At 40.9% G+C, this 18,510-nt stretch overlaps 1 protein-coding gene across 5 annotated transcripts in view; it reads left to right on the top strand.

Annotated features, from left to right (window-relative positions):
- The window catches only part of ADGRG6 (adhesion G protein-coupled receptor G6), a 1,156,656-nt gene that overhangs the window by 907,853 nt on the left and 230,293 nt on the right, over positions 1–18,510 (top strand). For all 5 annotated transcript variants that reach the window (XM_044058511.1, XM_044058431.1, XM_044058747.1 and 2 more), the window contains one exon: positions 2,561–2,726. In XM_044058511.1, the coding sequence (XP_043914446.1) occupies positions 2,561–2,726 (166 nt within the window). The remainder of the gene's footprint in view (positions 1–2,560; positions 2,727–18,510) is intronic.

Raw genomic sequence — 18,510 nt, 5'->3', positions numbered from 1 at the left:
AGTCCCTTAGGAACAATGTCTCTTGATATACATTCTTTTAAATATTCATTCTCTATGTCCAAAGTTTTAAATTTGTGCATCAACTTGGAAAGTTTATCAATCTTGTTTCTATAGGTGTCATTAAGACCCTCTCGTTTGTTGTTACTGTCACATTTGAAAACATATTTGCCTTTTAACCAGTCAGAAGTCTCTTTGTGTATATTTGTTAACACAGTACCTGAATTCAAGCCCCGCTCATCACGAAAAGCGTTATTACTTCCATTAGGGACAATTCTTGTTTCCAGGTTTTTAAAAATTGTCGGGGTATTAGCAGCATCAAAAGTACCTTCATTAACTCCATTATTAGATTCTCCAAGGTCGCCGGCTTCAGAAATTCCGCCAATAAGCTCCCTTTGCTTCCGGTTACATTTTCCGCTCCTAGCGTTCAACCCTTTGGTTCTAAGGACGCGGGATTGGATGTTGACGCTGCTAGTCTCCAAAAACGACTGGCTGATGGGTGTAAGAAGTTCAACTAGCGCTGTTAATTGGCCAATGAGTTTCCTCATTTGCCCTGCTTCATCCTGCCTCTTAGGATCAGGAGGTGGTGAACCATCCATCGTGAACCACGAAAGTGAACCAGAAAAAAACAAAAAATGGATAATACTGCCCAAAAGCCACTTAGAACAAAAAATCAAGCAGTATTCACGAAAAACGAATCCAATCCACCAAATTGAACAGTTTTATTTCATAAAAACGGAACCACGTATAACACCACTATCATGAACGCCTTCCCTATACATTCACAAGCATTTTCGTCATTAAATTGACTTCATCAGATGACCAGCATAAAATAAATCCTTTAATTTATACTTCAACTCATTTCTATCTACCAATAAAATTTCACCATTCATTAATAATTTAAAATTCAATTATCTTGTTATATTAACCCTTTGTTTAAAAATTTGTATAAAATGAATCATGTTTTATTATATTAAATATAAAAATAGTAAACATCACTTATTAAAAATCAATTAAAGTTTGATTTATTCATTAAAACTGCTGTTTAAAATAATTTGATAAGAGAATTCCATTCACATTTCCCATTCACATTTTAGTTAATAGTATTGCTATCGATGCCCTCTACTGGCCACTCATATTATTACATTCATAGTTTTGCAGATCTCAATTTTAATAAAGGTATTATGGAAATACAATCATTCAAGCCAGGGGCTTTGTCAGCTTCTAAAGTGATCTGCCACCAAAGTTCTCTAAATTCTATTTTTTCTTCCCAAAGCCCCCCTCTAATATCACTTTTTACCTGTTCTAAAACTATGAATTTATATTTATAGTTGGAACAAACTTTATTATGTTTATATAGGGCATTACTTTCTTTTCCTACTGAAATTTCATACACATGTTCATAGATCCTTCTTTTTAGTCTTCTTTCAGTCTTTCCTATATAGAAGGATCCACAATTTTCACAGATAGCTAGGTATATTATACCTTTAGATTCACAATTATAGTATTCACCACTATTTACATATCTTCCTCTACTTTCTAAAAATACTCTATCACTATTTATGATGTAGGTACATTGGGTACAATGCCCACATTTGTATGTACCTATTTTATTTTTCCTATTTTCTATCTTATTTTTATTTCCTATTATAGATCTAATATTTTGTGAATTCTTAAAGGTTACTTTCTGAGGTATATTAGCTAGATTTTCTATGTCAGTTATAGCTACAAATTTTCCCCATTCCTTTAATCTTTGATCATCTGATGAAGTCAATTTAATGACGAAAACGCTTGTGAATGTATAGGGAAGGCGTTCATGATAGTGGTGTTATACGTGGTTCCGTTTTTTATGTAATAAAACTGTTCAATTTGGTGGATTGGATTCGTTCTTCGTGAATACTGCTTGATTTTTTGTTCTAAAAGGAATTTATTCAGAAAACATTTGATGACAAATGAAAGCAATGCTGTTTTTTTTGGATTTAAGCTATAAATCATTTAAAACAGAACTGAGATTAAGAAATACATCCCACGTGGAGAGTTAGCAAACCTTTTCATTTTTAACTAAATTGTATAATTAATAGTATTTTAATGCTATATCCTGAATGTTGTTATTATACTGACATTTCAAATATGACACTGTGAACTCATTTTTGAAGTAATAATTTTACCTGTTTTGGATTCTGATTTTGCAGTTTCATATCTTGAAGTCCTGCTATCAGCTGATCCATATTCTGTCCCTAATATAGATTGAAACCAAGTGCATTTGTTACACTCTTATGGATACTTAAACAAATAATGAAAAAAAGCTAATTCAATGCATTAAATGACACACTGCTTTTAGCACATACAGTATTTACTCATATGAAAAAACACATGCACATGCACACACACAGGCACACACGCACACATGCACACACACACACACACACACACACACACACACACACACACACACACACACACACACACACACACACACATTCAAGAACAAAGGCACAGCCTGCTTTACATGGAATTTTTAGATCATCTACATTAAAACTAAACTCCAGTTTTATCATTGTAGAGCTCTGAAAACAGTTGATGAACTGGCACAGAAAATTCAATTTACTGGACCATCGGTCAGCATAACTTCCCCAAATTTGGCTCTTGGAATATTGGCAATGAATACAAGCTCGTACAATGGCAGTTCCTTCAGCACTGGTCAAGGCACCAATGGAACCTCACTTCAGGTAAACTACATGCTAATCTAACTTCTTTTTTGCTTTGATTTTGCTCCTGCAAGACTGCTTACTGTGCGACTTAGTAGATGGATGTTGCAATATCTCCAGAGGTTAAATTCACAATCAACACAGTGATATTACAGATAAGAGTACAAACTCCTGAAAAAAAGAATTCCAGATTTTGAAACACATCAATGTGTTGGTAAAAGATTCATTCAAAGCTGTATCAAAGGTATAATATTGAAAAAGCTGAAAGAACTTTTCACGTGTGTGTACATTTTCGTGAAGGGGCAATGTGCTACAACCAGTTTTAATTTAGTATATTCTTTTGTTACTAGATAAGTACATTGGTCACCATCATTTCTAACATGAAATGACCCAAGTCTTAAAGGCAATGATAAACCCAGCATATACGGACACTTTTGAGTAGCCAGTGAACTAACATGTTTTGAATGTGGGAGGACATCATCTTTCATACCACATTCCATTTACAGTAATAGTTCTGTTTGAATGTATTTCTCCCCACTTTTAACAGTGTCATGTTACCAGGCAGCCCATTTTCAAGCATTTTCTAGAGTAAGTTTATTCTCAGCAGTTAAATTATACAGTCCTTGAAAAAATCAGAATGATGGAAATGTAATTAATCTAAAGAACAATTAATCTTTAAAATGAGAGTGTAAGCCACTTTTCTAAATGTATATTGTTTTTGCTGGAATGACTTGCTTCCATTTTGGTGGCTGGTTAACTATTTTTCTGGAATGCTCAGCAGTAGGGCATACTTATAAGAAACGCTTCAAGTAAGCAAAACTTTAAATATTCAGTCTATGAATTTTGGGTATGTAATGCCTGACATGTACAAACTGGTAAGGGGTCTACAAGGTAAGCATATATCTTCAAAGTAATAACAGAAAAATACTAGCAAAGAATGATATTTCATTTTAGCATCGCATCCACTAGATAGTCAATGTCAAATAAAATATTTGCTATTATGTTTTGTCAGTAATACTGACATAAGCTGGAATCCATGACACTTTCATCATAAATATTCCCATAGTGAATGTAAGGAGGATGTTTGGATGTCAGCTGATTTCCTAAACTATGCATTAATATATCCATTTCTATACACTGTAGTAACTTTGGAAGTCTTAATTGAAATATATGAACATTTGGGAGGCTTTTATAGATTAATGATCCTTATTTCTTTTGTATATAATTATATTTATAAAGTGTATACTAAGTTCACAGTCTCCTGACCATAGGAAATAGAAAACTTCTTGTGAGGGAGAAAAATTGTCTCATACAAATGTGATTTTGCAATAAAACTGAAGAATATAAAAAACATTCTGGGACATTTTTCATCAAATGACAGATCTCTTGTATGCATGCATTTGCATGTGTGTGCGTGTGTGTGTGTGTGTGCGTGTGTGTGTGTGTGTGTGTGTGTGTGTGTGTGTGTGTGTGTGTGTGTTTGTGTGTGTCTGTGTATTCTGAGTCCTTAAATTGCTCCCCACACACTTTAAACTGGTTCTACAACTATATACAAAACAAAAAAACAATCTGTCAAATGGCAAGGCAAACAATCTGAATACCTAATCAACAACACTGGGGTCCCCCAAGGGTCTATTCTTAGGCCCTTGCTTTTTAATATATTTATCAACAACCTCCATAAAGCATCCCTACAAAGTACTATAATTCAATATGCTGACAATTCAACAATAATCACATCTGCTAACAATGTATCAGATCTCCTAAAGCTAACACAAAGCACATTTACTGCCATTGAATCCTGGCTTAATGAGGCTCAACTGCTACTTAATCCCAAAAAATTTAAACTTATACTTTTCTCATCTAAACCTCTAACACTACACTTTAAAATTTTCTCACAAAACAATACCAAAACTGTAATTGTAAAAACTTCAAAACTTCTCGGCATCACAATTGATGATAAACTCTCTTTTGAAGAGCATATACTCGGGGCAATCAAAAAGACCCATTTCAAACTTGGTAAACTCTATAGACATAAACTCTACTTGGACAAATCCACCAAGTTAAAATTAGCAAATAGTATACTTCTCACTTCCCTACTCTATGGCAGCCCCATTTTCACTAACCTGCACACATCTGTCATGAGCAAACTACAATCATGCTATTACAAAATAGCTAAGTTTGTAACCAGTATGCCTACTCTCACACATCACTGCCTGGCAATTAATACTTTAAACTGGCTTGAGTTCCCTCACTACCTTTACTATACCCAACTTACTCTTACCCACAAATTGCTTTTTAACCCAAACTACTGCCCATCTTTTAAAGCTATTATAGAAACTCACACCCCAACTAGGAATCTCAGGTCCTCTAACAAGCAACTCCTAACTGTAACTAAACCCAACAAAAGAGCTGGACAATGCCTTTATTCTCATGCCATTGCTAAACTATGGAATGCCCTCCCTCACACTATCACCCAGCTACACTCTACTAAAATGTTCAAATCATCACTGAAAGAACACTATCTCAAAAACCATGTCTGTCACTGTAATCCCATGACTAAACCACCTTAAAGATATGGTGGGCCACTACCACCAACAAATACTTTAACTGCTCTCTTTTTTTCTTCCTCTCTCCTTGCCCTTATTCTACAGAATACTCTTTCACCATTTTCTCCTACACAATTTTAACTTATAAATAGAATGACTTCTTCATTCAATCACTGGATTGAGAAATGTTTCTTATGTATCTCTGCTACCTTTGTAAATACTACTGTAACTCTGCTACACTTGTAAATACGTCTGTAACTCTGCTACAATTGTATTATGTATATAATGATGTTTGACTATCTCTATAAATGGAGATGTTTTTATAAAATCTCTATATTGTTGAGCTTTTTTCCCTGGGCCTCCACTGAAAATGGGTCACTCAACCCACTGGACTTTCCTGGTCAACAAATGTCAGTAAATAAATAATAATAAATACATTTTGTTTTTGTTTGTCTCTTTTTTTTTCCAGTATTTTCATTTCATCTTTGCCAATATTGTAATAAAAAATCATAGATGTTATGTGCAATGTCAATGTTCTTACCCCTGTTACCCCTCTTTCTGAACTTCACCTAGTGCCTTCTTTACATATTAAGACATCTATATCACTTGGCAACCATAAACTAATAGGAAATGAGCTGTTAACTATAGGTTGTTACTTGCAATAATGTAAAGTTATATGCTTAGTTGTTAATGGGTGTGAAAAGCAACAATCCTTCTGGAACAAAGTCAGTCTCTGCACAGAACAAGCATTCAGGTGTGTTAAATAACATGAATCATTAACTTAAGACACCTATAGGAATAATTCAGAAGTGTATATCTAATCCTAAAGACCTAGGATGAAAAGAAATAAATAACTAATCAGATTTTCTAATAGCCTTAGTCTTACCCCAAAAAATCTGAGTTGTTTATGCACATCCAAAGCATGTAGCGCCTTCCCCTGTCAGATTGTGGAGAGGGGAAAAAGTAGGCAAATGAATAGACTGATTAAGTGACACCTCATTAACCACCCTAGGCAAAAAAAGGATTAGTGTGCTCTTATGAAATATCAAAAAAGGAGGACAAACCAGAAGGGCTTGCAGCTCAGACACCCATCTGGCAGAAGTTAAAGCTAACAAAAGAACAGTCTTCTAAGAACAATGTTGCAAGGAAGCTGAAGCAGCGGGCTCAAAAGAAGCCTGAGTCAACTTCTGCAAAACAAAATTAATATTACAGGGAGAAGTAACAGGCTTCCTGTGTGGTCTAATATTAAGGATGTCTTTAAGAAATTGTTTAGCCTCAAATGTAGAAGCTAAAGCAAGAGTCAAAGGCAGACAAGCAGAGATAGCTGACAAATGGGCCTTAATAAAAGAATATGGCAAACCAGCATTGAACAACTCACAAATAAAAGAGAACCAAAGGAACATCCACAGTAAGTGGTTCCAGGTTAGCAGAGAGACACCAAAAAGAAAACTTCTTCCATTTGGATAGGTATGATTTCCTAGTAGTAAGTTTCCTGGCCTCCTGCAGGGCCTTCAGTACACCCTCAGAAAAAAGGTATCTATGAGGAATCAAAGGTCTATCACCCATGGTGTCAGTTAAAGCATGGGAGTGGATGAGAGATCCCTTGTCTTCCGTGAGAAGATCCACCCTGTGAGGTAACTTGTGATGATTGCCCTTGGCTATGTGTAAGAGTAGAGGGAACCAGTGCTGTCGCGGCCAAAAGGAAGTCACCAACAAGATTTTGGGACCATCCTGTTGAATCTTGAACATGACTTTTGAAATACGAGGGAATGCATAATTGAAACAACCCCTTCCAGGAAAATGAGAGGCCATCCACCTTCCACACCAGAGGACTCTGGGACTCTGCTACAAAACAGTGGAAGTTGTCTGTTCAGAGTGGAGGCAAATAGATCTACTTGAGAAGTACCCCACTGGAGGACAATGTCCAGAAACACATCCCTGTAAAGCATCCATTCATGGGATTGATTTAATGGCCTGCTTAGAGTGTCTGCCACAATATTCTGAACTGAAGGGATATAATCTGCCTGAAGAGTCACTTTATTTTGACAGCAAGATCCCAAACCAGGAGTGCCATCTGGCAAAGAAGGTAATATCTTGTTCCTCCCAGTTTGTTTATATACCACATCACTGTGGTATTGTCTGTGAATACCTTGAGAGGCCCATGAGAAAAAAAGAGGATGAAAAGCCTGAAGAGCCAGCAAAAGAGCTCTCATCTTTTTGGCAATGATGTGCTCCTTCTGCTGAAGCCATACTCCCTGCGCCCTTAGGGCATGAAATGTTACTCAACATCCCATGTCTGATGTATTTTTGAACAGTGCCTCAGGGGGAAGAGGGGGCTGAAAAGATAGCCCTGGATTCAGAAACCACTGAAATGTTCTCATGTGGAGTTTGGCCAGAGGGATAATTGGAATGGTGGATGCCATGAAACCCAGAGCTCTCAGAAAATATCTGGCTGTAATGGAGTTTGAAAGTAAGAAGTTAGATTTAATGCCTTTGGAGAAGGTTGCAACTCCAGCATTGCACTGTCTGAATCATGCAACCCTTAGTCCAAAGCAGAAGGAATTTGAGTAGAATAAGCCAGGGATTCTTCATCAGAATCCAACTTATCCTCAGAAAAATCCTGTTCTCTAGGTCTTTTAAGTGGAGTGGATGACCAAGGAGGAACAGGAACAAAACCCTCTGAGGAGGTTTTAATGACATCAAAGAATTAAACAACCCCTGAGTAAAGGCCTGCCACTCACATTGTGGATCCCTAGGAATAGAAGAAAAGTGTAGTTTTTTTGCGTCTTCTTTAAGGGAATGTCTGTCCTATAAAACTTAGACTGTGACTAAAGACAGAGTTCAATAACTGTAGAAGGAACGTCTTCTCCATGTAGAATCTGTGGAACCCCCTCTAGGCCCCTTGGAAATAATCAGTAGTAGTTCTCCCTGAATGTCTGAAATGGATGCCAGCAAAGCCTCATTGGACATGCTGCCAGCTGGATCTTCACCAGCCTCCAACATGGTAGTGTCAGAGGAATCTGACAACAAATGCGAGTGAGCCCCTGGGTTCTCACTGACCTCAAGAAAAACACCCAGTAGAGGTTGGACAGCAGAAGATTCCAGTCTTACCTTTTTCACCTTCTTCTCCCCTAATGGCTGACCCTCAGGGCAGGAAGTTCCTTTCATTGTATCTTTAGCAAGAAACTTAAGACACTAGTTCTCAAGATACAAGGAAGGGGAAGAAAACCTATCATGGAGGGTTTTTGGAATGAAAGCCTGAAAGCCTGACAAATAGGACAGGTTGTATGGTTGTGAGAAGTTCCTAGGCAAAAAAAGACACTTATTGAGGTGATCTTTATCGGGAATCTGTTTCCTGCACTGGCATTTGCCCTTCCTGGCAGGAAGATGTAGGTTATAATGAAAACTGCATTCAAACTGGCAAAAAAATGACATAAGGCATTCAAACATGACCTGGGGATTAGTTTGAACTGGTGCAAAGAAGTTCTGAGGATGGTACATCCAGACATCACCTTTATGACCTACATTACATGAGGAGCATACAGGTGACATTCAGCATACCTTAAAGCAATAGTAAGCTTTAGTATACTGGCCAACATCTGGGCTTCCATGGCAGGGAATCCCACAAGTAATGAATACTGCTGAAGTGAATGAAAAGACATTGATAAGTGCCTGCTGCTACAAACTCTGAACCACAAAGAACCAAACCAGATAAATGCAGTAGAACCAGCAGAGAAACAGTCCACGCCAACTAAAGTAATATCCAACCGTTTATTGAGCGCTTTTGTCAGCTACGTCACCTGACTTCTTCAGAATAAGTACATAATTTCCTGTACTTTCATTGACAAGTCAGTTCCACCAAAAATTTCCAGTCTAAAGGCAAAATTTGTGATCTTAGAAGTAGAGGGTGATTGATAAACAGATACTACTAGAATGGAAGATGGAAAATGAGCAGTTTGGATTCAGATCAGGATGCAGCAAAACTGAGCCGATGTTTACAGTGAGACAGATAGTTGAGAAGAAGCTAAAGATTAGAAAGAGTCCAACTGGGCATTCCTAGACTTGGAGAAAGCATATGACAAGGTCTGAAGAAAGCTGATCTGGGCGTACGGGTCTATACTATAATCTCAAAGTTACGGAACATCGAATACAATATGGTCGACACCATATTATCAAAGTTCCGTAACTTCAAAAAAAAAATTTTAAACATCAAATACCCTAACGGGTTTAAGCAGGGGGTAAGCCCCCCTGCACCCCCACACCCCCTGCTACTTAAATATACCAACTCCGAGATCGCACTTTAATGTAGTATGGTGTGGAAAGGGAATATTTCCCTTTCCTACACTGTAGCGCAATCTCGTAGTTGGTATATTTAAGTAGTGGGGGGTGTGGGGTGCAGAACCCCACGCGGGGCAACATGCAGGGGGGCTTGCCCTTGTTCGTTTTTTTTTATTCTACAAATATTTTTATAGTGTTTCAATTGTTTAATAGTTCGATGCATAAAGTTAAATGTTTATGCATTCAAACTATTAAACATTCGAGATTATAATATAGACCAGGGCAGTACTGCGGTGGTACCCAGTAGGAGTGGGTGTACACCAGGATTCAGCTCTGAGCCCATGACAGTTCATACTGGTGAGGGACTATATTAGCAAACAGGTTGGAGGGGACAGGTCAACAAAGTTGCTGTATGCGGATAATATGGCATTACAGGCAGACTCTAAGCAAGAACTCCAGCAAAGTATAGTGCAATGGAATGCAAAACTGAAGGCACATGGGATGAAACTAAGCACAGATATGACAGTGGTAATGGCAGCAAACTGGAGAAATCAGAAGTAGCTGAAAAATGAGATAGAAGAGAAGATGGTGGAACAGGTAAATAGCTTCAAGTATCTGGAAGGGGTAAATGAGGAGAAGGGAAGTCTGAATGAAGAGGTCAAAGCTAGAATCAGAGGGGATGCAGCCAACTGGCACAGAGTGTCAGGTGCAGTCTATGACAGAATAATGCCAAGAAGCTGAAAAGTAAGGTGCACAAGACAGTGGTGTGACCAGTACTACTGTATGGTACTGAAACATGGGCAGTAAAGGCAAAGCAGATGAAGAAACTAGAGGTGATGGAAATGACATGCCTGAGAAGGGTGGTAGGATGCACACTGTGGGACAGATGAAGAAATTAGGACATAAGAGCAGAAGCCAAAGTAGCTTCAATTGCAGAAAAGATTAACAAGAACAGATTATGGTGGTTGAGACATGTGCAGAAAAGCAGAAGCCAATCTGATGAAGACGATTTGGGACATAGAGGAAGAAGGTAAGAGGAAATGAGGACATCCAGCAAAGAGGTGGATGGATTGTGTGAGAGAAGACCTGAGACAGTCAGGCAGTGTTGAAGAAGGCAGGAGTGTGGCACTGAATTGAGAGAGATGGTGACAGTTAACACGATTCCCCAACCCCATGTAGAAAATGGGAAAAGCGGTGATGATGATGATGATGATCTATATCTATACATATTGTTTTTTTACATTATGATGTAACCCAGGCTGAGTCTGTAATTGGTCATTATTTGATCCGTGTTCTGCCCTGCAGATTAAATAAATAAATATAAACAAAAGGAAAGACCCAGCTAAGCTAGTATCTTCATTGTGTAACACTTTAAACCTTCTGTAGAGGAGGCCCATGGGATATATACAAATTACCCTTTTAAGACATACATACAGTGTCTAGTCCCTTACTTCACCAGCGAACATGGGTCATTTGCCCCACGTAATATCAATTCCTATAGCAATAACTCATGGCTGGGTCACCCTCATGACCAAACTCCGCTAACAGTAGGAAAATCCAGGATTACCCACACCCAGATATGGGTTATTGCTGCTGTACAATGACATTATTTAAGAAAAATATTACTTACTTTTCTTAAATAATGTCCTTGTATAAGGGTACAATGGTACTCTTCTGCATTTTCCACAGTATCCTGGGGCTTCCGTGATGTACTGCGCATGTGTATGGGCCTTACATTCCCATGCTTACACAGTGCATCAGTGCTGTGTAAAGGGAGCAATGGAGAAAAGGAAGATCCCCTTTGCTTTATCTGTTTATTTATTTTTTTTAATTAAAACAATAAATCCGGAAATTTCAAATGAACCCAAGAGATGGGAGAGAGAAACTCTAAGGATAATCAGGTAAGTTTTTCTAGTTTTGAATAATGTACCTGATTATCCTTGTATTTGTCTCTGTCCCGGCTCTCTCTTGTTCATTTCAAGTCTCCATTTTTTTGTAAGTTTAAAAAAAAAAGAAGGAAAAGTAAAATTTCTAACCGGGAAAAGCCGAAAAGACAAACAACATAGTAAGAAAGCCCAGGTGACTGGGCCTTTTTCCATTGGTATATGCTCAATTTACAGTGAGCAAAAAAGTGGTTCTCAACTTCTGTGAAATGCAACAATCTGTCCTTTCATAACTGTGATCCTGTTTGCTATCGTTGCATTTGATTTGAGTTTTCAACTCTTAGTTCCTTGGCACTTGGTGGTTGCTTCAAAGGGTCCAAGGACCAGCCCATATAGATATAAATATACCTTCACACACTGCAGTACCTTTAGATATTGTAATACCTGTGCTAAAGATAAAGCAATGGGATTTGAAATAACCATGGAAAATTCACTGGGTGTATTTTCACAGGAAATACTGTCTGCAAAGATGCATTACAGTCTGCCTTTGTGTTTGATTCATTTATACTACTCTTCCAGTTAAGTTCCCTTTGTAGGTATTTAACAACAGTAAACTTGGATCTTATTTCATGCAACCTGTAAGTATTCCTGTACTGGGTGCTTGTCCCACATGATGTTTTATAGTTTTTTCACAGCACTGTTGCTATATTTTTTGGTATGGATGGCTTTTCCATCTTAACCAGCCTCCAGGTCACCCTAAAATGTGAAATGGAACAGTGTTATAACAAGATAGCTAGATTTTTCAGGTCATGCAAGTCACAGAAAACATCGCTGTTCTGCACTAAAAACTCTAAATTGGCTAGAAACCACCAGATAAGTAATACCCAACTTCTTTTAACACATAAAATTATGGGCCGGATTCACGAAGGCTTGCACGGAGTCTAAGAGTAGTGTAAGACTCCATGCAGCCTTCGCGATCCAGGAACAGCCCAAAGTCCATGTAAGAGACAAGCTAAAACGGCTCTTACACAGAGTGGGCGTGGATAAGCTAATCACCTCACTTGCAGCTGAATAGCATGCAAATGAGGATGATTAGCGATCCAGGAAGCCCAGAACAGCCCATGTAAGAGCCGTTTTAGCTGCAGAAATGTACTCAGTTGACAACTGAGTACGTTTCTGCAAAAACTGTAATGGAGCCATGTCAGCTCCAAATAAAGGGTGCATATGTGTCAGGCAGCATGCCAATGGCCAAATATGTGGCCATTGGCAAAGTAACCTGATGCAAATATATTAAAAATATAATTTTTTTTTTCGGCAGTTGCCGATGTTTAAACCCAGAGCAGCCCCGCGCAAATGGGCTGCGCTGTATAAAACATAAAAACGAAGGTTTTAAACCTACAAATGTAGGTTTTATGCAATACATGGAATGTCAATGCAGGGACCAGCAGACCAAAACCAACATGGCCACCGTGTAGTGGTTGCTAAGGGGGGAAGCTGAGTCTAAGAGATGTAACTAAGCATTAGTAGGCAATCTGATGCAAATGAGTGTTAGGATACTGAATTCCACTGTCACATAGCAAATGAGCACAGTCTGAGTAGTGTAAGAGTTACAGAAGGGGGAGGAACAGAGTAGGAGATAGGTGACATCACAGGGGGGAATGGTAGAAAGAAATGCAGTTCATTGGAGGTCAGAGTTACATGACAGATGTCAAACAGATATCATGGAAAGGGGTGTGCCACTAACTAAGCATGAGAAAGTCAAGAAATGGAAGGTGTACACTGTTGCCTACACCAAAGTTTCTTGCTGGATGTGTATGCGTGTGCGTGCCATGAAGCACGAGTAAGGCAGTGTGCGTGCGTGTAAGGCAGACTGAGCATGTGGGAGCATGTTGGGAGATGTTTAACACTGTTTGCATGGGCGTGCATGCATTTTAATCCGAATAAGCAGATTCTGAACCATGTAAGCATGTGTGCACGCGTGTAAGCCACTGTGAGCGTGTTTCTGCTGGTGTGCACATGGCTCCTCCCTGAGGAAACAGAGAGGAAAAAGGAAGCAACAGATTTAGTAGGAAGCTAGCAGGGAATACTGCTGGAGCTAGCAGGTGAAAACAATTAGACGCAGGCAATTACACAGGCAGAATAGTATCCCAGCCCAGCACTTACAACTCTGCAAACAGCAGTGCAGGATGTTTCTCTCAAGAGACACTGCAAGACAGGAGTTAAGTTATCAGAAGTGAAAACTGAAAAAGCTGAACTCAGAGCAGAAATGTTAGGGGCTGCCATAGCTGTCATAATGAGACATAGGTGACTTGCTGAGGGTGGTGACAATGCAGATGGTGCCAGACAGCCCACAGTGAGGAGACGGAAAAGACTGCGCAGACCCAGGGTCACCTACCATGGGTTACATGAGCTGGAGATAGTAGAGCGCTATAGAGTGGACAGAGACCTCCTGCAGCAAATAGTGGAGCTGTGCAGGCCACGCCTCACACACAGAACCAACAGAGGGGAACCCATCCCAGTGGAAACCAAGGTATGTGTTGGCCTAAGAATACTAGCAACAGGTACCTTCCAGAGACCTACTGGTGATATGATGGGGATATCACAGGCATCAGCCTCCAGGGTACTGCACCAGTTCCTGGATGCCATGTCAGCACATGTTGGTGATTATGTATATTTCCCCAATGCCCGTGAGGTATTGGCCAGCAATATGCATCTCTTCCAGCAAATAGCGGAATACCCTGAGGTACTGGGTGCAATAGACTGCACGCACATACGCATCAAAGCACCAGCCTGTGAGCGGGGTAGGGCATACATCAACCACAAGGGCTTCCCCTCCATCAACTGCCAGGTCATGTGTGATGCCCAGGGCATAATAATGAATGTGTGTGCTGGCTGTCCTGGGAGCTACCATGATTCCCACATCTGGCATTTGATGCAGCTGTACCAGACATTTGCCAATGGAGACATCCCGCATGGACACCTAGTGGGGGATGCAGGTTATGCACTGGAGCCGTGGCTGATGACACCCATCAGAAACGCACACACACCTGAACAGGAACGCCATAATGAGGCACACGCACAAACACGTAATGTAATAGAGCGTGTGTTTGGGCTGCTCAAGTCATGGTTCCGGTGTCTGGACACATCTGGTGGAGCCTTGCAGTACACACCAACTACATGTACCCAAATTGTCATGGTATGTGCTATGCTACATAATATGATCTTGCGAAAACAGCTGCAGCAGGACCAGCATATGGCTGGGCCAAACAGCCCCCCACCATTGCCAAGGCCATCACAGGCAGAACGTGACTCGGAGGAGGAACAACCTGAGCCTGCCCCAGTAGGCAGAAGGAGGCGTGCCCAGTATGCCCTGGCCTTGGCAAAGAGGCAACGCATAGCACATACACTGGCTCAGTAGGAACCCTGGGAATGATACCCCTCTCTGACTCACTCATATAGTAACAGAGATGCCTAACATGACACAACCTGCTCTCAAACATGTACAGGGAAGTGTAATATGCGCATCCGACAGAGGCAGCCCTGCAGCACCACCTGAGGCATGAATGCTATGTGTTAAGTAATGTAACACCATGTACTATATGCACACCTGAGGACCCTGACTAACATCCTATCCTCACCAAGCATCATGCCACAACATGACAATGAGATGATCAAGTACAATAATTGACGGAAGTATCGCAGTTAGTCAAAAGGGATCCAATGTGTGCAAGTCTGGGATGACATGCTGAGCATGACATGATGCACCACCTGCTAGGACTGGTGTGCACCTATCAGTGCAGGCCATATGGATACTGGCAAAGGCTGTTGTTACCCACAGTGTGCCCTGAATAGGTAAGGCTCAAAACACAAACCTATCTCCATAGGTATCAGAAGGGATAAGAATAAGATAAGGGATAAGTTGAAACAGCAAGATGCATGCAGTCTAAACTCACCCAGTATGGAGAATGGTGATATCTGCGCTGTAACAGAAAACTCAGCCACAACAGCACCCTAACACTACCAGGTTACACCTCATACTGTGCTGTACAGCCTCAAAACATGGAACAAGCTACAAAAGGAGGGTGACTAGCAAGAATTGTCAAGGATAACCACACCCCCATGTTGTTACCCCAACAAAAAGCAGCATGGACTAGCCATGGTCAAGTAACAGTGGCTAAAACTGCCCCCCAGTTTATAGCCTGCTACAGACTACTGTCCCAACACCAGGAACTGCACCTGGCCTATGCTGGAATACATGAATATATCAAGTCCTCCAAACCACATTATATTGGGTGACTGAAAATACCCAGACATAGACTGGGAGCATTATACTATCTCCAACAGTGTAGGACAAAAGTTCATAGAATCCATAAACCAAAAGGCCCAGGAACAATGTACCACTCCCACAAGAGGGGTAAGCATACTGGATGTGATAATCAGCAACATGGGTACTGGATGGCAAGATGAGAAGTGTATTGCTCACTGGTAAAACCAGACCATAGAGTAATCATACTGGATATACAAATCCTGACCACAGTCCCTGGCAAGAAAACCACAGTGGAAAACATGTGTAAAGCAATATTTGCACTCCTCCAAACTGATGTGGAATGCATTAAAGGTCCTGTGCAGGTGCAAAATATGGGCCACACCTCAGAACATGTAATACAGCCATTCCATGAACACTGCCAGGAATGCTTGGATTATGCAATCCTAAATTAAAACAAGACACAATGCCATACACGAGGAATCTGGCATGGTGGACACCAGCCATAACCAAACCATGCAAGAGAATGAGGAAGCTACTACATGATAGAGCAAACATAAACAATGAAGTAATCACTGATCAGTAGTATGGCAATAAAATCTGTCCACACATACAATCCACTAAGGCCAGCCACAACAAGTTGAATCTGTGAATCCTGAGGCAATGTTACACCTGCCCCAAGTACACAGACAACCCCAACTCCACCCAAGAAATACAAATATATGTGAGAGATGCAACCAGCTATCCAAACTGGAGTCTGAGCTCCCTCAACTCAGTACTCCCAAAACTAGTCAGGAGGAGAAGGTAACCACACACACCACAAACACAGTCCCACATAGACCTATCACAACTGCAAACCAAACACATAAACACAGAAAAACATTCCCGGAGGCACAAATTACAAACACAGCACACCAACAGAGGCCTCTAAAGCAGACACCCAATCAAACAACCTCCAAACATAGCACATGCAACACATAGTACACAAAGCTGGTGTGCCAAACAGTCACAGGCCAGAAGGAGAAACAACATGCCTGATACAATTGTAATAGGTGACTCCATAGTCAGACACACTGCTGTCCCGCACACCAGACTGAACAAGGGAAAGGGTACAGTAAGCTGCCTGTAGGCTGCCACAATACGCCACATAACAGAAGTATGCAGGTCACTCCAAAGCTAGTATAAATATGATGAAGTCATAGTCCATGCTGGTGTGAATGACCTGAGATGTACCTCCCTAGACTACATGAAAAGAGACATAGATGAGCTCTCTGATTATGTAGTCCAGGCCAGTATGACACTCACCGTTTGCAGCATCCTACCCTTACCAAGAATAATGCCACAGTACAAACACGGAATGATCAGTCATAGCAAGTGGCACACTTACTGGTGTCATTCCAAGGGGATCCAATGTCTGTCTGCTTGGGATGTCATGCTTGACAAGCCACGCAGCTGTTCTTGGGATGGCTTGCACCTGTTACCCCTGGGCGTCTGAATATTGGATAAGGCCTTTGCCACCTCCATAGAGCCTTTTGTAGGCAAGGCTGAAAAGACTGACCCACCACCCTGGAAAACATAAGTGGAAAGAAACATAAGGGTAATGCTGACCAATGCCAGATGTGTAAACCCCAATATGCATGCTCCCAAGGCCATCCCCAGTATGGAGAACATTGATGTCTGTGCAGTGACAGAAACCTGCTGCAAGCCTCATGACAGCACACCAGCACTACCAGGTTATACCACGTATCATGTGTCATGGCCCCAAAACCTGGAACAAAACATAAAAGGAGGGTGAGTATCCATATTCAGCACAGACACCCATACGTCCAGGTAAGTGACAATGCTCAAGGCATTGGAGTCCACCCATGTGCAACTAACTGTAGGCAAGACTGCTGTACAGTCTGTAGCATGCTACAGACCACACTCTCACACATAGGAACCCCACCCAGCCGTCCTGAAGACACTGGACAGTATGAATGTCCCACCAAATACCAAACAAGGTACCACAAATTACCACATAGGTGGTAAACCATTATGTATGGAAGGAGTAACCAGGGACCTAGGGACACAAGTGGACAGTAACCTGTTATGTGACACCCACATTGCCAATGTGGCTAGGAAGACTGTCTACATTTGACACCGTATCAGGAAAGGATTCACATCTACATCAACAGAGGTCATTGTGCCCCTATACTGTTCTCTAATCACACCCATAATCTAGTACAATGCCTCATGTGGGATGTACCTTACCTGACACCTGCAGCAGTTAGAAAGACCTCAAAGGTACCTCACCAAGAGGATAAAGGGTCTCAAATATATGTCATATGCTGCCTGGCTGTAGACACCCCAGCTGAATGCAGTCACATACTGCCTACACAGAGGCATTGCATGCCTGTTGTAGAAGGCCATGCCCAACACAGGAGTAATGGACATGCTCCACCCCAGAAAACTCAAATCCATCGCAGCTGTGAGAGTGAGAGATGTCAACCTCAACAAATAATGAAATAGGATGTGCTGGTGGGACAGATACATAATCCAGAGGCTCCCCACACCCTGGACCAGAATCCCACTCCATGTTAGGCAGAGCCCCTCACTGACACTCTTCAACAGGAATCTTGCCAAGTGGATGGATGACTGTAGAGTTACACTGGGGGTCTTCACTGTGTCATGTCCAGACAGAGGCACAACAAAGCAAATCATAAATGGCCATAATATTCACATAGCAAGGGGTGGCAAAAGCCACACACACTCTGGCTAGGCTAACAAATGCCCTAGGGTGGATAGCCTAGTATGAACCTATGAACCAACAAATTGTACAGGACACTAAGGATAAT

The sequence above is a fragment of the Protopterus annectens genome, chromosome 1.part0, assembly GCF_019279795.1.
Source record: "Protopterus annectens isolate FY-2018-M chromosome 1.part0, PAN1.0, whole genome shotgun sequence".
In the NCBI taxonomy this organism is placed as follows: domain Eukaryota; kingdom Metazoa; phylum Chordata; order Ceratodontiformes; family Protopteridae; genus Protopterus; species Protopterus annectens.
The sequence above is the reverse complement of the archived record's forward strand: the minus strand, read 5'-3'. Positions and strand labels throughout refer to the sequence as shown.